The sequence below is a fragment of the Callionymus lyra genome, chromosome 10 (assembly GCF_982586985.1).
Source record: "Callionymus lyra chromosome 10, fCalLyr1.hap1.1, whole genome shotgun sequence".
Classification (NCBI taxonomy): Eukaryota; Metazoa; Chordata; class Actinopteri; order Syngnathiformes; family Callionymidae; genus Callionymus; species Callionymus lyra.
In genome coordinates, this window is record NC_141827.1 from 27,759,899 (window position 1) to 27,780,454 (window position 20,556).

At 38.8% G+C, this 20,556-nt stretch overlaps 3 protein-coding genes and 1 non-coding gene across 4 annotated transcripts; 2 read left to right on the forward strand and 2 right to left on the reverse strand.

Moving 5' to 3' along the window:
• Positions 1 to 506: 506 nt before the first annotated feature.
• Positions 507 to 1,490, reverse strand: ora2 (olfactory receptor class A related 2). Its single transcript, XM_087801790.1, has one exon. It carries the CDS (start codon positions 1,488 to 1,490, stop codon positions 507 to 509), a length of 984 nt encoding a protein of 327 aa, XP_087657916.1.
• A 192-nt stretch (positions 1,491 to 1,682) lies between these two features.
• ora1 (olfactory receptor class A related 1) lies at positions 1,683 to 10,073 on the forward strand. The gene is made up of 2 exons (XM_087801791.1): positions 1,683 to 1,790; positions 9,192 to 10,073. Exons 1-2 carry the CDS (start codon positions 1,683 to 1,685, stop codon positions 10,071 to 10,073), a joined length of 990 nt encoding a protein of 329 aa, XP_087657917.1.
• On the reverse strand, positions 8,277 to 8,348 carry trnah-gug (transfer RNA histidin (anticodon GUG)). Its single transcript has one exon. It is a non-coding gene; the product is annotated as a tRNA-His (tRNA).
• Positions 10,074 to 10,834: 761 nt separating the features above from the next.
• Positions 10,835 to 20,336, forward strand: phtf1 (putative homeodomain transcription factor 1). The gene is made up of 17 exons (XM_087800669.1): positions 10,835 to 11,471; positions 11,554 to 11,663; positions 12,697 to 12,753; positions 12,830 to 12,899; positions 12,972 to 13,130; positions 13,760 to 13,931; positions 14,161 to 14,278; positions 15,110 to 15,289; positions 15,359 to 15,598; positions 16,068 to 16,196; positions 16,281 to 16,550; positions 17,647 to 17,778; positions 17,857 to 17,943; positions 18,215 to 18,370; positions 18,436 to 18,531; positions 18,617 to 18,742; positions 19,774 to 20,336. Exons 2-17 carry the CDS (start codon positions 11,634 to 11,636, stop codon positions 19,792 to 19,794), a joined length of 2,043 nt encoding a protein of 680 aa, XP_087656795.1. The 5' UTR covers positions 10,835 to 11,471; positions 11,554 to 11,633; the 3' UTR covers positions 19,795 to 20,336.
• Positions 20,337 to 20,556: the final 220 nt, after the last annotated feature.

Sequence of the window (20,556 nt, forward strand, 5' to 3'; positions counted from 1 at the left end):
GTTTTCTGAAGGAAATACCAATACTGAAAAAAAAATGATATTAATATGCAAAACATGTTCTCATCTTTGTGTGAATGTGTTACAGCATTTGTCACCTCGACACCCACCTGTGGACACATTATCGCCCTTGTACAAAAGCCGCACTCTCCCATCAGGTTTAGCTGATTCTCCGCGGGACAATTAACCTGCCTCGTTAGCCGAGGACATTTTCCAGGTCGATTCAACGGCTTCATTATTGCTAAATGGGCAGCTGGAAGTCATTTGACAGCTCCATTGAGCTCCCAGTCTCTAATTCTTCCAGCCAATTAAGAATGAAGGCGAGCGAACTGATAAATAAAGCCAGGGAGAGTGACAGACAGAGACGGAACCACTCAAACAAAAAGAATAAATGGACGATAAATTAAATGGACCTGAATTCGTATAGTTGTTGGGTTTTTTTTACAATCATTTATAAACATTAGAGGAACGTTTTGATAGGATATCACTAAGCAATTGATGAACACAAGTCATTTTGAAATGAACGATGTCGCAGACGTGGAGACGCTCGTCACCTTCCTCGGGTCGTTCTTCTCCGGCCTTAAGCAACTCAGCGAGCGTTTGACCTTGCGGTTGGACGCGATGATAACCAGAGGGCTCAGCGCCGCGTACAGCGAGGAGAAGAAAACCCGCAGGTCGGAAAGCAGCGAGCTGCTCATGGTCTTCTTAACGGTCAGAGTGTAAACCCAAATCCCGTTGTCGATGCCGTACAGAACCACGTACAGAGTCACGAGTGTCACCACGGCTTTGGCGGCGCGTTGCTCGGCGCCTCCCCCGCCGCTGTTGCCGCGAAGCCCCTTCACCTGCCGGCTGTGCTTGAAGAGGAAGACGAGGAGGATGAGGCTGGCGAGGGCCATGAGGGCCATCGGCACCACATCCCTGCCCACCTGGAAGGCGCCGTTCACGTCCTTGGAGAGCTTGGAAGGAAAGCGCACGTGGCAGAACTCCACGTTGATGGCGTGATTATTTTGCGTGACGTTGGTCTCGCTGCTCAAAGAGAAGAGGATGGCGGCATTGCTCATGCCCATGTTCATCAGCCAGAATAGCATAAAGAACAACCACAAGTAGTCGGCGACCAAAGTGCGAGCGGAGACCCACCGTGAGCCGGGAGGCGCGATGCTCAGACACTGGTAGGCGCTCATCAAGAAAGTCAGCCAAATGGAGAGAGCCCGGGACGTCCTGTAGACGAAGATGATCGCTTTGCATCCGACGTCTCGGAAGATACCAGCGGCGGCGTGGAGGGAGGCGAGGGTCTCGGCCAGGCAGCGCACCCCTACCACCAGCAGGTTGACGAGGGCCAGGTGGAGTAGGATGGCGTCCGCCGGCAGGAGCCGGTGCTTCTGGTGCGTCAGCAGGAGGAGCGACATGATGACAATGATGTTGCCGGGGACCCCGACCACAGTGAGCGATAAGTACAGCATGGCACGGACGAACGTCTCGGAGGGCACGCCCATGTTGATCCACGGAAAAATCAACAGGTTACTAGAACCCAGGTTATGACACCCATCGACCCCTCTCCGAAGATGCCAGCCTGTCTGTCTTTTATACTTTGTTGGTCGCACAATTGTGTGCGGGATCAAGTCTGCACGGTCCATTGACTCTCGACGTGCATCCCCTCGGCCACCAATTATTCAAAATCAATCCACATGACTGCGTCCCTGTCCCTGTCGGTGTCAAAGGAACAGGATAACACAGACAAGCGAGGTCTAATCTCATGGGGGCTAGAGGACGAGACTGAGCCGCTGCATTTACAAGTACACAAACAAAGGTCTTAGATATTAGATATGTGTTTGCTAATCCTATTCTTGAACACAAACTTTAAATGGTTTATTTTTAAAACACAGAAATTAATCCATTTCACTATCATCATTTTTTTCAGATAGCAAATTAGTCATCTTTACCCGTAACAGACAAGAGACACTTTATTTGAAACATAATTTTTCTTTTTGAAGAGAAACTATAGGTTTGTTATTTAACGAGAGAGTTACATAATACAAAATGTACTGGGGTGGTTAGTCTAACCCCAGAAGTACTATTATTTATTAGTAATTCAGTTTAAAAATTCACTTTACACAGTTTAAATCGTTTTATTCGCTCTTTCATACGACAGAGTTGTGACATTAAACGTAAAAAAAAAAACTATCATATGTTAGAATTGTGAGGTGGTACGAAACACTGCGGGATGAGTGTCAATTTGGATTATTGTGATTAAAAAATGCACTTGAAATAAAGGTATAGATATCAAGGACACAATTTTAACAATAAAAAAATTAATTGAAAAATTCTATTATGAAGATATAAAAACGTGTTGATTTTAATTTCATTTTTTTTAAAGATTTTAAAGATCACTCAGGAAAAAATATCACATAAGTCAATTTTATAGAAAAGAAAGAAAAAAATTATAATTGCAAAGTGTAACTGGAACTAATTTGTAAATATTGCAGACTATTATTGCCAGTGTTGAAAAAACTTTTTTGTGGTGACAAAAGCAGAATAAAAGAATGTAATGATATAAGTGAAATAAAAACGAGATAATATTAACAATAAATAAAAATCAATTGTATATATAGGAAATGCAATTCATTTTTTATCGCTAAAACCCTGTGAGCGCTAATAGTTAGCATAATTAGCAACTACAAAAAACAACAGTTAAAACAAAAAAAGATATGGTAACAGTAGAACTACATAAAAACTATGGATCGAGATTATCTAAAAAATGAAAATAATTTTATATAATATAAAAACAATTTTATTTATATATATAATAATAAAAAATATATCTTTTATATAGATCAGAATGGAGAATAGACATGCTTTAAAAATGAAAATGGTCATATCAACTGTTATTTAGACCATCAAATCCACAGCAAAACATAAGTATAAATTAAATTAAATTGATTAATATTCTGAGATATTCAATGAAACTTTTTTTTTTCCACCCATATTTTAAAACTGTGTCTATTGTTTTACTTTAAAGCAGCTCTAGGTAGCTTTGGGTACCTTAATATTTTTGGAATACATAACTTGATGACACATCAACTTAAAACTAGTTCACAAGTCCTTGGGGATGGTGTGAACATGCTACATATCGGGCTGGTTGTGAATTAGTGTACAAGAACAAAGTTAAAGTTATGTTATTCAAAAAGCCATCATAAACATATCATATATTATTATCCACAATCTGATTCATTACCTCATCGGTATTGTTAGGGGTTTTTGTGTTCCGATGAACCGACCCTTCCCCAGCCTCGTACGTGGTGATGGAATGAAGGACAGACACATGGATGAGTTTAAGAAAAATGCTCGTTTAGTGAATTATGCAAAAGTCAGAGACAAACTTACGTGAACACGGCCGCTAGCAAGCAGAGAGATCTATCGCAGATGTCTTCGAATGCCAGAACGCAACGATCAGACAAAATGGTGGATCTTTATAGTAGAATATTCAGGTTAACACCTCTAGTCAAATGTGAATGTAGGATTGGTCAGTGACTGTAAACACTTGATTCTAAGATGGCCGTCGCACGTGATCGTAGTGGAAACTTACTGAAGGTTGTTGTTTTCTGGAGAGAGTTTATTCCCAGCGACTTGTGTCCTTCAGAGTGAATTCTCAGACAGGTGTCCAGACTTCCTGGAATCTGGGATTGTTTAATCTTTCTGTGTGTGTGAGGGTTTGTGACCTCGGCCTTTGAGTTGTGAACCTGAGTTTAGTTTAAGTGAATGCACTGCAAGACAATGATTATTTAATATGAATTAAATATGTAAGATCATCAGTTAATCAAGTGACTATTTGAAATGTGTGTTAAATCTAGATGATTGATTACAGTAAAGTTGTCATTTCCTTACAGTATCCATCCTCCATTCATCAATTCAATTCAATTCAATTCAATTCAATTCAATTTTATTTAAAGTGTCTTATCATAACAGAGTTATCTCAAGACACTATACAGTTGAAATAAGACTACAGTTGATTAAGGAAAAATAGATCCCAGCAATTCAACAAAGAGCAAGAAACAAAACACTGTACAGTGAGCTGTACAGTGAGCAATGGCGAGGAAAAACTTCCTTTTAGAAGGCAGAAACCTCGAGCGGAACCAGACTCATTGTTGACGGCCTGCCGCTTTGACCGGCTGGGAGGAAGGATGGGGGGGTAATGGAATGGAAGTCTGGAAACAGAAAACGGCTGCAAACCGGGACATTTTTGCGATGTTTAGCAAGTGCTCATGGGAAATGTCTCCCGTCGGCTAAACACTACCACTTTAGTCCAGTGGTGTCGCTCGACTAAAAATCGCATAGAGCTGCTTTAAGTTTTTGGAAATTATAATCACCAGCTAAAGTTGTAACAGTTGAATGGATGTATTTAAATGATAGGCTAATAAGAAAAACTTTAGAAACTTCGTATATAAATTCAGAGTGAGGAGCATCTAATACAAATGGGTTTTTTTGTCAACTCCAGCTACAATGACGTTTAAATAAGTACAACAGTGCCCCTCCGTGGAGATAAAGGACAACTCCAGCAATCGTCCCAATCTGAAAAATACTTGCAATAAACTTTGTTTTAAACATTATATATCCAGGGTATGATTGTTTCATTCCAGGGGAAGCAGAATAACATTATTTTTTCCAACTTACAGTATTTAATCGGCAGCTAGTTTCTCATCGTGGAATTACATTCATATATTATTAATATAATATAAAAGAATATCTTGCATAATTTAGTGTGTGATGACAGGTGTCAGCTACTTATATCAAATTATAGGAAATAAGAACCATTTTTTATTTCTGGATGGCTGCTCATATTATTTTATTTTATTTTAGCTGTGAGAAAATAGTTATTGATACGTATCAAACATCTACTACAGAAATATAATACATATTCTATGATTTTGTAGTGAATACTTTTCCCTTCCAATGTAATCCATCTTGTTTTATTTAGATTGTTTTGCCCTCTTGGGGGTATTCTATGGTCAAATTCATTCCATTAATATACAGAAAAGTGATAAATAAAAATGATTTCATGGCTCAGTGAAATGTGTATTCCAGCATTATACATTATTCATTGTTGTGTGTATTTTTATAGTCGCATCAGAAATCATCCGAGGCATGCGTGTACAGACACAAATAAATCGATGTCCTCGGAGGTCGACTCCTTTCACATGCAAGTGCAGCCCATCAATATTACAGGCCGTTGGAGACACAACTTTCAGGGCTAGTATACGCTGCAGTGTTAGAGTAGTTCTTGGTTAAATATCATGGTTTTAAGCATAATTATTATGGGGGAAAAGGAGCGTTTATGTAAGTATTTATCTCTATCTTTCTGTATGTTTTCAAAAGTAAAGCAGAAAATTGATATGTTTAGACGTTAACAGGAAGTATCTATTTGACATTGAAAATGACATTTGAAGAGTAGATTTGTGAAAACATTTTTAAAAACCATGAATTTGTGAATTCGCACAGTTGTCTAAAAACCTACAGCATATTTATTTCGCCCCAATTGTGATATAGTTCAGTTGTAAAGAGACTATTTTTATGATGTAAAACATGAAGTAATTACTATTACAGAAACTTTTATTACTAAGTGTTAGCTTTTTAAATAGAGCTTTGGTAATGAGCAACAGCTTTTATAATAAAATATTGTTATAAAAAAAAAATCACATAACACGTTTAATAAATTGTTTATTTATATGTTGGCTAGCAAGCATTACCTGCAATAAAAGTATTAAGAAAAGCTAACAGCTTGTTTGGTTAAAATGAACAAGAGTTGACCTAACAGCGTAGATGCTACAATTTTAATTTGGAACTCCTGTGTTGTTCTCAGTATTATCTTGACCTTTAAAGTATATTTTTTATTGAGTATTGTTTTGATTGTTTGAGCGCTTTTTGACCCTGGTCTGAAAAAGCACTATATAAATACAAATGACTTGCTTACTTACTTACTTAATTGATACATGTTGGTAAATTAAAAGCAACTACAGTTAACTTAGCTTCCCACTCAACACAAACAAATGTAACGTACCTTTATAGCTGCAAGTATGTAACTTACCAAGCAAATTTATGTATGTAAGTATATTACTGTAAGTATATTACTGTAAGTATATTACTATAGTTACATGACACAGCTTACGTTTAGAGTTTTTAAAATTGTCTGTTTGGTAAATGTGACACAAATATTCCAATCGTTTGTGACACATGGCTTCGTTCCCAAATGTACAGGACGCGACATACATTTCTTTGCTCAATCATGTTTTTCTTCTCCGGTATAATTGAAGCTCCTCAGATGGATTTTCTTTAAGAATCAACAACATGTTATCGTAGATGAAAATACTGATGCTTACAACACACCGCCTGTTGTTACATTCCCTTGAGAAATACATGCTAGAACACGCCGTTTTAATTAGCTCTTGGAGTATATTCACATGAAGAAAAAACATATGGGATCATCATGTGACTTTTATTTAAAGTACTAACCCTTGAGATTAAACACTTTATGTGCACCTTCTGTGGATGAGAAGCTGTGGTCTGGATTACCAACTTGAGCTGTATCAGATGTCAAGTGTGCGCGTCATAAATGAATAATAGCTGGAAGTCCCTGTTCTCCTAATTAGTGCAAACATTCGTTGTAATTCGACTAATTGTCTCGCTCCGCTGTGTCATTTCAGATGCTCTGGGGTCACGAGAAAGACGGAGTTCGTGCAGCAGCTGTGCATCTAAAAGCGCCTTGATGAGGCGTCATTAAGGCTGTTTTTTTTTTTTTACATTACCAATCCCGACGTACTGATCTGGTCTCTACAGGGCTTTCTTCCCTCTATCTCTCAGCTCCGTGGGGGAATCAGCTGCGTAATTGATTGCAACACATTGTGGTCTCTTTTGCTTTAAGAAACTTTGAACTGAGTCCATTAAAAACTTTGCTCTACAAGAGTTCACGAGGCACTCATGACCTCAGGCTTTTTCAATTATCATTTATGATGATGAAATATATCCTGAACACTCAAGCTTAAAGTTAATATGCTTTGACGCGGGTGATACAGCCTGGAGGTCTTTCATTCTTTTCAAATGAAGTCTTCACAGATATATGCTACTTTTAGTTTTCACTCGCTGACTCACTGGTTGTTTTTACTCTCAGTTTTAATTCAAATAAATACAATAATTATTGAACAAGCCAGTGTGTTGTTACATAATCCTGTGACAGGATTTAAATAATACTGAAAACATAGGTTTAGGTTTAAATCTGAACTAATCTAATCTACTACTTTCAGTGATAGTCAAGGGTTGGGATTATTTTCAGAGTAATTTGTTTCTTTTTAGAGTTAAAGGCAAAATGTAATGTTAATGTAACGATCTTCCTCTCTCTTTGTGCTTGATGGATCTACTGACTCCTTCAAGAAACATCTTAAGACGTTTTTACTTGTTCAAGCTTTTCCATGATTTTTTGGAACTCCTGTGTTGTTCTCAGTATTATCTTGACCTTTAAAGTATATCTTTTATTGAGTATTGTTTTGATTGTTTAAGCGCTTTGTGACCCTGGTCTGGAGAAGCGCTATATAAATACAAATTAATTACTTACTTACTTAAATTTTAATGTAAAAATGTAGTCACTCGTCTTCATTTTCAGTCCAAAAAGACATTTAAAAACATCCAAATACCTCCATACTGCTCGTCTGTAACATTTATCTTGTATTGAAGCCTAGACAACAGGAATTGTTCCAAAAAACTAAAATAAGACTGTATATTTAAAGATTTTTTGTACAGGAAGTTCACAGTCTCTCATTGAAACACATTGTAAGTGCATATGATGTATAATGATTGTTTGGGATATGCTAAATCAAGCTAAATATAGACTTCAAGTTTATTTTTGATAATTCCTCATGTCGAGGCTTCAATACAAGATGGACGCTACAGACGAGCTGTATGGAGGTATTTGGTATTAAGGTGTTTTAATTGTTTCTTTTTGGATGAAGATAAAGACAATTGAGCATCAGTCGCTACATTAGCCTTAAGTATTAGTATACATTTTGTATGTAACTCTGAAAAGGAACTAAATAATCCCAACCCTTAGTCGACATGAGGGTGAGTAGAAAATGACATTTTAATTTTGTGTGAATTATCATTAGATTAGTCATACTCACAACTTTTTGCTTATTGATTAATGAGATACAATTCTCGCTTTTTAAAATCCAAAAACTGATGGGTATTATTTCGTGGTTTAAAAAGACCACTCAAAGTCAAATTGGGAAAAAAAAATGTGCCGTGACCCGGATTCGAACCGGGGTTGCTGCGGCCACAACGCAGAGTACTAACCACTATACGATCACGGCGGTGTGTGTCTCACCCGACAAGAGAGGGGTGACCACTGAGCGCCCCCACCTGGCCAACTCAGATCAGCATATGCTTTTAAAAGAACGAAAGAAAATCAAAACAAAAGGTTAAAGCTGTTCGTTTCTTTTTCGTTTAAAACGTGTAGATCAATGTTTTGAAACAGGGTTTAGGTTATTTGCTCATGTCTGTTTATTTTAAGGAATACAAATGTGAGTGAACCTGGCTTACATCTATTATCTTAGAGGCTTCTTCTGAATTTAAATATATATACAGTATATACTACAACAACTGTTTTGCATTAACCCCTTATCAAGCTCAGTAAAAGACAAGGTTCTGTTTTTCTTAGTCTGTGTCATTTTCTCATTCTTTTATTCTGTATTTCGACCACAAAAATAAATCTATCTTGTGTTTACAACACTGGCAATGAAAGTTTCTTATTCTGAAGTCTCCTCCTGTGGTCCATCCAACATCTCCTGCTCCTAAGATTTAAATCCCGAATTATATCAACTTATTTTCGTTCCAGCCCACCATGACTGAACCACGAAGAACTTTGCTCATGATTTTAACAATGCGGAAAATAACAAATCCCCAAGCTGTAACTGAAAGTGTTCCCTGGACTAATGAACTGCCCTCTGAGACCCTCGATTAATTTGTGGCGGTTCATTCGCCAGAGACATCTCTCAGGACTATAAAATATAAACGATGATCACATCCTTCGTCAGTTGAGAGGCTCTAGAAGCGAAGCATCTTTTATGTTGTAGTATGTTTTAAACAGATTTATTGTGAAGAAACAAGGGATGGATCTCTGCGTCACAATTAAAGGGGTTTCCTTTCTTTTGCAGACCGGTTTGGGTATTTTGGGGAACGCTGTGGTGCTGTTAGCGTATGTTAGCATCATTTTCAAGGAACCCAAGCGGATACCTGTTCACTGGATCCTGTGTCACTTGGCCTTCGCCAATCTGATGCTGCTACTGACTCGTTGCGTCCCTCAGACCATGACCGTGTTCGGCCTGGAGGGTCTCCTGAACGACCCCGGCTGCAAGGTGGTGATCTACACCTACCGCGTCGTCCGCGCCCTGTCCGTCTGCATCACCTGCATGCTCAGCGTGTTCCAGGCGCTCACCATCGCCCCCGCCGGGCCACACCTGTCCAGGGTGAAGCTACTCCTTCCCTCCCTTGTCTTCCCTACTTTCGCAGGACTCTGGCTACTAAACATGGCCGTCTGCATCGCGGCGCCGTTCTTCTCCATGGCGCCCCGTAACGGCACTGTGCCCGCCTACACCCTCAACCTCGGCTTCTGCCACGTGGATTTCAGAGACAACCTGTCGTACGTGATCAACGGCGTGGCTGTTTCAGGGAGGGATTTTGCCTTCGTGGCCCTCATGGTGGGCTCCAGTGTCTACATCCTGGTGCTCCTGCACAGCCACAGCCGACAGGTGAAGGCTATCAGGCGTCCGCAGGGCGGCGGCGCCGAAACGAGAGCGGTGAAGACCGTGGTCACGCTTGTCATCCTGTACGTGGTGTTCTTCGGGATTGATAACGTGATCTGGATTTACATGTTGACTGTGGCCAACGTGTCCCCGGTAGTGGCCGACATGAGGGTGTTCTTCTCGTCCTGTTACGCCGCTTTCAGTCCGTACTTTATCATTTCATCCAACAAGAAGGTCAAGGAGAAGATCATGTGTACATCCTCGGACACTCAAGAGTCAACGTCAAACAAGTGATATTGTTCTTCTCAGACTTAAGATTCTCAAGACAGATCTCCTGGATCACCGTTCTGATCATTAATGAATGGGCTTTGGATTTAGTCTATAGATCCTCTTCTTAAATATGTTTGTTATGTGTTAGGAAACATGCCCTGCGACAGACTGGCGTCCTGTCCAGGGTGTCCCCTGCCTCTCGCCCTATGATACTGGGATAGGCTCCAGTCTCGTCGCGACCCCGACCCCGGGATAAATCGGTAGACAATGAATGAGTGTGTTCAAAAACGCTTGCTCTCTTTTAAAAGTTGTAAAAAAAAAACTCCAATAAAAGCATGCACTTATATAAAAGTTAAAAATACAAATTGTTTGATTTCATGATCCAAAGATTTTTTAAAGATTTCTTTGACCAAACTAAAGCCAGATTTTTACTCCCAAATTACTTCACAAATACTTGACCTTTAAATAAATCATTGGTTGCATTTCATGTCAAAAAACTTCACTAGTATGTTAGAAGATGGTCAAATTGAACTAGCTTAACACTAAGTAATTTAATATTTCAAACATGTACCTTAAATAATACTAGTACTCATAGTATTATTGGGCTGAAGAATACCTTTATGACCTTCAAAACCTTACCTTTGACCGTTTAAAAAAGGCAAAAAGCCTTTGATTTTTATATGTTGTTGGTAAATTCCCAAATCCTTTGATTAGAAAAATAAGTGATAAATAGTAAAATAGTGTTTGGTGAGGTGAGTATATACACTGAAGAAGTTTTGATATTATCAATTATTGTGTTATGCGCTTAATATATACTTGTTCTGATTTAGAAAACATGCATATCCTTGAACTTAAAGTTATCTTATTCCACGAACAAAACATTAACTTTTAAGCAGATTATTCGGAACTGTTTATTACCGTTTATTCCGTTGTTTTACCCGTTTGTTGTCTTAAAGGTCACACGACACATCAGTTGCGACAACCGTCTACTATATTCTATTTTGTATTTTCAGTAGTTGTGTATTTAAACACGAATATATCGCAGATTTTCTAACATTTGACGATGTTTCAGGAAGTACGCGATGCATTTCTGCCGTTAAGGTATGCCTGAAAGGCAAAAATACGGGTACATTTACTCAACTTTCGCACACCCGGAAACTGGAAAGCGGAACCGAGCTGTCAAACAAAAGTGAAGTTAGTTGAGTTAGTTGAGTTAGTTGTGGACGTTAAACAAATCTGGGCTCTATAGAAACGTGCTAATGTTATTGGCCAGTCTCGGCGTCGTTGCTCTGAGTTAAAGTTCAGCAGAGTGGAATATTCGATGAGAAATCGACGCCAGACTATAACACCGTTCCAGGATTGTAGAATGATCACTAAGTTTATACTAGTTAACGACGAGTCACCCCCTGGTTTATATCACGGGTAAGTTCAACTTTCATCTGTGGTTTAACTTCTTTCGTTGTTTCCAGCCATGTTTTACGCTACGTGTTATTTCACTGCTTAGTAAAAAGGTTGGATTCGTGTTCGGTCCATCAGCCTTTGTGCTGTGAAATGAGCTGACCCGCTTCTAGATAAAGCCCCACAATGGCCACCATATCCTGGTACCAGGAGAAGGTGAGTCAGATCAACAGCTCTGTTCAAACCCTCCTCTGTTTGTCATTGACTTTTATATTATTGCATGATTTCCAAAACAAACGCACAGTGTGTCAATATTATCTTTCATCTGTTGCTTTTGCGAGGAAAGACTTTGGACCTTCCTTAATAATGTTCTTTTAATATTACTGATCCAAACACAAAAATACACATGGTAAATATTATGATACTACTGGAAAAAAAAGAAAAAATAATTTGTGTGAAGATGTAATACAACTATTACAAAAGAAATAACTTTATATTTGATGTTGTTATTAAGTATAGTAAATATGATGTTGAAGAAAAAGAAGAAACGTTTTCAAATATGTTCAGAGTTGAGATAACAGTACAGTTCGTGAATAAATAATTATACAGTAAAATTGACAATACATTTTTATTTATATCCTATAATAATTCGTCTTTATAATCATAATAATAAGAATAATTCTTTACAGCACATTTCAAAGTTAACATTAAGGCGATTGCAGGAAAAAATATTAAACTATTAAGGGTAAATATGTAATATTGTATTGCAAAAGAGAAACAATATTAGAATAAAGTGGAATATTAACTTTATTAAAGCTTAATAATTAGTCAAAAAACATTTTTTTTATACATGAGTCTTAAACTCATTATGTTGCAGAACTTTACTATTATTTCATTTTTTCTGTAAGTTAAATGGCTATTAAATAAATAGATAACAATTTTCCATGTCCACCTTAATCACATATAATGTGTCTATTTAAAGTATAATATTTGTGGATATGTTCAAAATATGAGCCTCTCCAGTCGTGAGAAAATAAAAAAAGTGTTTTGTAAGCCATTTGTTTTTGCAACATCCTTCCCTTTACCACATCGTTTGCGTTGGTCACAAGATTTGAAACGGGCCACAAATATTGATCAATCTTCTTTAGGATCAAGTTTGAATAATGTTCATCACTGAATTTTAAGCTTATCTTTTATTATGTATTTTTAGTAATTTTAGTTGAATGAGGGAAATACATTTTTGCTTCAGATTGGAGCGTATGATCAGCAAGTGTGGGAGAAGTCACTGGAGCAGCCGGATCTAAATGTAAGTTTACATTTTTTCATTTAATTATATTAAATTATGTGCCACATGTTGGAAAACTAAATTTGTGTTGATCAAGGGTTTGGACAGCAAGCCCAGAAAAATCGGACACATCAAGCCGGACCTTATTGACGTGGATCTAGTCAGAGGTAAATGAAGGGAACTGTTGTTGACTTTTGTTTTTGGAATCTGACTCCAGTTCGGATCAATTTGAATAACAGGTTCTACCTTCAGCAAAGCCAAACCACAGAGTCCCTGGACTTCTCTGACCCGCAAAGGTCTGGTCCGAGTGCTGCTGTTCCCTTTCTTCTTCCAGTGGTGGATCCAGGTCACCTCCAAGTCCATCTCCTCATGCATCCTCGTGCTCTACTTCATGCAAGGTTGTTGCACAGTTGAAAAGTTCTCTAACATGTTGACTAGGGGTGTTAGAAAATATCAAGCGATACATAGTGATATTTCTTTCACGATACTGTATCGGTATTCGACCGCACTATATTACGATTTTACTTGAAAATTAACGTGAGAATATTCAAGCCGTTTGCTTTGCCTTTTGCAATTAAACTTCCACTTGGTGGCAACAGTCAAGCGTCCATCACAGCTAAAGGAAGTCTGAAATCCTGCGAGATCACAGCAATGACTGGGAACAAGAGGATACAGTCGACTCCGGGCTGCTTTTAAAGCTGATGTTTGGACATGTTTTTGGTTTCAAAACGAATGAAAGCCGTTACGACTGTGAAGAGTCATGGGGTCTGTAAATTCTGCAACACCAGAGTCAAGTACTAGACCATACTAATCTATCCTTGTTACTACAGTATCACAATATATATCGCAACATATCCTATCATTGCAACTAACTTTCAGGTGTCGTGCAAGGTATGAAACACCGTCAGCCTTAGGAAATATCTTTGTGTTGTTTGTGTTTCACCAGTTAACAAACAAACCTCATCAGTGTGCATAAATGCTGTAATGACCTCCTGTGAGACTTCTGTGGTTGTTTTTCTTCCCTCAGTGGCTGCTATCATGCTGTACCTGGAGATCCCGGGGGCTTCCTTCAGCGAGGTGTTTGGGCCCATGTGTTTGATGCTCCTGCTCGGGACCGTGCACTGCCAGATCGTGTCGACCGAGTCCAGCCGGTGGCCCTCGGGCAGTCCAGCTGCCAGCAGCGCCGCGCGGAGACGGAGGTGCTGGTGCCTGATTGATATGCTCCTCACACCCATGTTCCTGTGCAAACATGCCGCTCATCACATTTCTCATTACACAGCATAAACATAGGCTTGATCTGTGTTTGTTCTTTGTTCTGTGTAATAACTCTTTGCTGAAGTCATCCTTCATTGACTGCTCTTGCTCTGGCTTCTTGCCTCATCTTCCTCTTTTTTTTTTTCATCTGAGACGCCTTATTTATTGCTCCAGGCCAAGAAAAGGAAGAGGACAGAAAAAACCAGGGGACAAAAACGACAATGAGGAGACACAGCAGGGGCCCTGGCTGTTTGAAGAAAAGTCACAGATGTACAGAAGCGAGGAGAGGAGGGTATGAAGTTGATGTTACATTTTGGGGTTAAATACTTGTCGTGGGGGATTTAACGAGGTCACGTCATCTTCAGCTGGAAAAAAAACTTAGTCCAAACCCCTTTACTGACCTCTAGTGGAGGTTTTTGCACAGCCTGCGCCCTCTTCATGCTACTGAAGACAACATTGTTAGAGACTTCAGAATCCAAAATATGAAAATTAGTATTTAAGTGTATTTCACATGACATAAAAACACAGCTTGCAATAAAATCAATAAAACTAATCACATTATTTGGAACTAGTAGGCTCAGAGCAAAATTATTATTTTTTTGACAGATTAACTTTATCTAGCTACCTAAATAAAACTTTTTTTTATCTCAGTCACATATAAATTTGGTTTATTGATGTGATTAGATTCAGTGTTTTTATGAAATGATGTGATTTAAGAGCAACATTAAAATTACATCTCTCACTTAGTTATTTTTTAAGAATTTCCTAAAAAATAAAGTAAGTGTTAATAACTTTTCCGTTGGTTTTCGATCACACAGACAAACACATGACCTCTTCATTGGAGTTAATAATATAGTCTCGGGATTAACCCTTACTAAAGTACTATAAGTAAGATAAATGTCTGTGTGGTATCTCCCTTGTCTTGTCTCTGGGTCAAGGTGAACAACCTCCCTGACCCTGTGACAACTCATTTGTTTTCGGGACTTCTGGTCACTTTGACCCCGAGGTAACGCTCGGGTTAACACCGCCATGTTTATCAAGGAATAAAATGTACAGCGGTAAATGTAGGAGTTACTTTTATATGATTGATTTTTTTCACTCTTTGGTTTCAATTCTCTAACAGGCCAAAAGAAAGTCTGGCTTCGGTGCATCCGATGAGCTCTCAAGTGAAGAGGAAGTGCGGCAGCCGCCAATGGAAGTCATTTATCCGCAGGAAAACAGACCATCCATCCCACTACGGCCTGCGTCTGTACCTTTGCTTACTCCCAGAAAGAGAATGATGAAGACCTACTCCCACACGACTGTGAGACCAAAACCATCACCGACTTCTGCAACACACATGTGACACTTTCATGTCTTTGGTCTCATCAAGGACTACGACCATCGATTCAAAGCTAAACCCCGGGAAGTGGAGCGCCTGATGCCCAGGGTCGCCCCACGAGCCGCCTCCGACACCGACGACACCATGTGGGAGGAGCTTCTGCAGAGTCCGGAGTCTGGGTCCAGCGTGAGCAGCGACAGTGATGAGAAGGGAAGGTTCAACACCGGCATGCCTTTTCCACAGGCCAGCACTATGAGCAGTGACGACAGTCTGCAGCAAGGAGTCAATGGAGTAAGACACGCTTCTACAACATTTTGGAGGAAAAATACATTATCTACATCAAAGTTGATCTCTTAAAACTCACACTCATTTTCTACCCTAATGTCGACTATGGGTTGGGAGAATTTTAATCTGATCCTTTTTAGAGTTACAGGCAGAATTAGATGAAAGAAATGTATAAAAAGTCTATATTTTTAGCAGAAGATCCCGGTCTCTCAGGACAAATTTTTATGATTTATGATGAGGTGATTTGGATGTTTAAGTCTTTTTGCATGAAGAATAGTGAGTCCCAGTCTCGACCTTATATGAACATGCATTTTTGTCTATAACTCTGAAAACAAACGGATGTCTCTGAAAATAATCCCAACCTTTAATCAACACGAGGATAAGTAGAAAATCAGTGAAATTTGAATTTTGAGTGAACTATCCCTTTAAGTAGATTTTTGCACTTAAATCATATATTAATTTGCTTTACTCACAGCACCAGCTGTCTTGGCTTCATGCTTGCCATCCATCTAAAGACCGTGTCAGTGCTATCATTTGGGAACAGGGCGAGTGCAAGAAGGCGGAAATGTCGGTGCTGGAAATCAGTGGGATCATCCTCAACAGGGTACATTTTACTCGTGTTGAAAATTAAAAAAACTCTGATGTACCATTATCCTTGTTACATTTAGTCATCCTCTTGTGTCAACAGGTGAAAATGGTCGAACAAGGGGTGGGCTACCTGGTGTTTGGAGCTGTGGTGACGGCCGTGCTGTCCCTCCTGCCGTTCGCCTTTCGCCTGGCCCAGCACCTGGACATGTGCTCTATCAGTTCTCTGTCGCTCCCAGAGCTTCTGGAGTCTGCAGTGAGGCCCGCCTACGCTCGGGCCAACTTGTTCTTTCTCATCACCACCATTCAAAGGGTCTGTCTCACGGGACTCTTCTTCTTCATGATATGTGTGGCTGAGAGGACGTACAAACAGGTGGGTGCAACCAGAACATTTTTGCAAATAAATAAATAAAGAAATCGCTTTTAAATTTTGTCCACTTGCAAAACAAAAGTCACAGATTGAGTGTTTTCTTGACGTTGTTGTACCTTATTTAGACGCTAGGTGGCAGCAGTTTCTAAATAATCTATTAGGATTATTTATTAAATTTGTTGATCACCTTTTTTTCCCTGTGATCTTCTGATCTTTTTTAACTCTGACCTATGATGAGCTCTGAACTTTTTATTTAAAGTCATTTAAATGTTCCTTATTCCTCAGAATCTAATCAGCTGCTACAATGTTACTGATGATACCATGTCCTTTGGTTTGCCAATCGTTATTCATTCGACTCGCTGATAGTGTTTTTAAAAATAATAATTTGAATGTTAACCTCTCAATCCTAGTAGTCAGTTAGTTCCTACTGAAACATCAAGTACATACTTTTCCTTTTTTAATTGAAACCAAATGAGTAGCGTGGCATCACTGAACAAAACAAGGACATCTATAAAAATGTTTCAATCTTGACAACAGGAACTTTGTGAATAGTTTTTTGTCAGTGTACTTGTAAAGTCCGTTCGTCCTGTCCTATACGTAAAGTTTTGCGTCGTGTTGTGCTTCACTGTTTCAACATTGCACGCAGGACAAAGACTTGTGTGCTCAATGGGTAGAGAAGCAGACAAGAACTGACTCCGAGTCAAGAGTTTGAATCAGATAAAGCTATTTTTCACTTTGCAAGTTGAGTCTGACGCTCAAGGGGAGTCAAGAAAAGATTTTTCCACTTGTAAACACCCCCATTCTCCAGTTTAATTGTTGACGTTCCTGATCTCTTTTGAAAAACCTGTTCATGACGTCAACATACATCAGTGAACATTAAACTAGTGTTGAATATCTGTTTAAAGCTCTTGTGCTTGTTGTGTTTAACACGTGTGCTAAAGACAAGTCTTTAACTACACTCAGCAGGTGTTTGGATTTATAATTCTAGGGATTAACTGTAGTCTTTCCAGGTTTCTAAGCGCTCTAGTTCACACCTAGTGCTATTTATTTGCCTCCAAACCAGAGTGAATAACAGGAGATCTGTTTGTTTTCTCAACAGAGACTCTTGTTTGCAAAATACTTCAGCCACATCACTTCGGCTCGCAAGGCCAAGAAATCCGAGATCCCTCATTTCAGGCTGAAGAAAGTGCAGAACATCAAGATGTGGTTGTCTCTGCGCTCTTTCCTCAGGGTGTGTGTACTTTTACGCTACTGCAAAAAAGAGACGCATGACATATGTTTGACTTGAACTTTTGCCTGTCGGTTGCAGAGACGAGGGCCACAGCGCTCTGTCGATGTCATCGTCTCCACCATCTTCCTTCTGGCACTTTCCATTTCATTCATCATCTGTGCTCAGGTCGGTCTCATCTGCGGGGGTTGATCTCGGAAGCACTGTCAGGAGCCCCTAAATCATAATAACATCTTTCAATTATAATTCATGATTGTAATGAACCAGAAGTTGATCTTTTTATACCAAACATTCTTGTGTTAGTAATAAGAACAAGTAGCTAAAAAAAAATCTTCTGATGACTTTAATGACTGGATAATTTTTGCAAATGAGACACAAATATCCGATCAGGTCTAGTATTTCGTAGCGTAACTAGCTTCTATCCACTTCTCCCCCTCAGCTTCTGCGCAGCCACAAAACATTCCTGGACTCCCTGACCAACTGGGAGCTGGTTCTCTGGGGCTCCTCTCTCATCCTGTTCCTGTTACGACTCGCCACGCTGGGCTCGGAGACCAACTGCAAGTACAGCAACTCGTCTGTGCTGCTCACCGAGCAGGTGACATTCTCTCCGTCCTCCGTGTTTTAAACCAGCAACCGTTGAATCAAACCCTTCGGTTTCAGATCAACTTGTATCTCAAGATGGAGAAAAAGCCAAACAAGAAGGAGGAACTCGGTATCGTCAACAATGTCTTAAAACTAGCAACAAAACTGATGAAGGTAATAATAAATAATATAATATAATAAATTTAAAATATATTTTTTAGTTGTTCTTCTAATAAAGTCTGTTTTTAAATGGAAACAGGAACTTGATACTCCATTCCGGCTGCTGGGTTTGACTGTAAACCCTCTGATCTACAACATTACCAGAGTTGTCATCCTGTCTGCTGTGTCCGCAGTGGTCAGTGACCTGCTAGGGTTCAACATCAGAGTGAGTCGACCCTTTACTATTTTACTTGTCTCTTTTTATTCCATGAAAACTGGAATATCACACATGCTTTATTTAACTCATGGTTTCAGATTTTACTTTGTTTTAATTTAATTAAACTAAACTTAATAAGATTAAAGTGCAACTATATGAGAAAACCCAACTCTCCTGACTCACTCACATTTTTCAAATGTTGAAGTCTTCCTCTCCAAGATGCAGTAAGTCTCTCATCATGACCATGTTTTGAACGTATTACTTTATAAAGTTTCCCCCCCATCTGTAATCTGGGCGAATCACGCCTCGATTTGTTTGTATAAGGACAGTGACAAACCTTAACTAATCACAGCAGAGTGGTTGTGGTTAAAGTAAACAAGATTGTTCTCAGTGGGCGGGGCTTAAGCACATTTTTTTTAACGTAAATATTTGAATGAAAAGAGAGTTTTGTACAAACAGACACTGATGATACAATAGAGTCCAACATCTATTTAAGATGCACTTAAATCAACACATTAGTTGCCCTTTAAATTATTTATTTTTAAGTAGAATAGTTTTGTTTGACTTTCCTTTATGTCAACTTTATTATTTTGTTCAAAACTTAATTTTGCTATTTAACGCTCTTCACTGTAACCCATATACTTGTTTTATATTTCTTAAAAATCTGGTAAATTTGATCATATGTCTCGAAAATAATACCTTAATATATATAATAAAGGATAGAATAATAATTTGAAGAGGGAATTTTAATTCGTTTAACCATTGTGTCGGCCTCTGGGTCAAGGTGACTCCAAGGCCCGAAAACAAATATGTTTTTGGTATCCCTTTATTATCTCCGGGTCAAGGTGACCCAAAGGCCCCAAAACAAATATGTTTATGGTATCCTTATGTTGTCTCTGGGTCAAGGTGAACGACCTCCCTTGCTTCAATTCATACATATGCTGTGGTGGAGGTTGTTCACTTTGACCCAGAGACAACACAAGGGTAAACATTATTTAAACTTTTTTTTTTTTAATTGTGTTGTTTTTTGTTTTTTGCAGCTCTGGAAAATCAAGTCTTAATGTGAATGAGAAACACTAAGGGGTTACACTGGAGACTCTAAGTGCATATCTACTGACAGTATGTTCATCGCCTGTGCCTTCCCACATCAAACTCGTGTCTCTGCACTTTTATCAGTGGCTCCCTGGAGAGCCTGAGATGCTGAAACTGCCGATCACGTCTGGCCGACAGCTCACAGTTTCCACTTGCACTGCCACTAAACCTTGTGACCTGTGAATGTTCCTCAGTGTGTGCTTCAAAATAGTCACCCGTTGAGATCGCTTTGAGAATGGTGAATAATGGATGAAATCAATCTAGTTTTTTAGGTCATTTGATGACACATTTCTAACTGGATTTAGTTACTTCACATAGGATTGAAGCTGAATTTGGGATCAGTTTGTAAAAAAAAAAATTTAAAAAAGGATATACTGTTTGTTAGAGGCTTTATTTATTTGGGGTTGGAAACACTATCTAACACTATTGACTTTATGGGGGCCATTGTTTCTTAATGTGTTTTGCTAACTGAGATGTTTGATAATAGGAAATAAAATGCTTTTGTATTGTGGTTCGTCTCGAGTGTTTTTTTTTCAGTCGGTTTGATAAACATTTTTGTATAAATGGGTCAATAATGCTGTATATATTTGTTCTTCATTTTTATGTTGTGTAACAAAAACGCTACAAGCAATTTACATTATTGTTATTCATTATTAAAAATAAAATAAACATATATATATATATTGGTGTTCGAGACCACGTTTGTTCAGCAGTAAATCCAAGTATGCGCA

Coding starts and splice junctions, on each gene's coding strand:
- ora2 (XM_087801790.1), bottom strand. CDS start 1,490: ATGGGCGTGCCCTCCGAGACGTTCGTCCGTGCCATGCTGTACTTATCG.
- ora1 (XM_087801791.1), top strand. CDS start 1,683: ATGACTGCGTCCCTGTCCCTGTCGGTGTCAAAGGAACAGGATAACACA. Junction 1,791..9,191: donor CTGAGCCGCTGCATTTACAA/GTACACAAACAA, acceptor TTTCTTTTGCAG/ACCGGTTTGGGTATTTTGGG.
- phtf1 (XM_087800669.1), top strand. CDS start 11,634: ATGGCCACCATATCCTGGTACCAGGAGAAG. Junction 13,932..14,160: donor AGCGCCGCGCGGAGACGGAG/GTGCTGGTGCCT, acceptor TTATTGCTCCAG/GCCAAGAAAAGGAAGAGGAC. Junction 16,197..16,280: donor GTGGGATCATCCTCAACAGG/GTACATTTTACT, acceptor TTGTGTCAACAG/GTGAAAATGGTCGAACAAGG.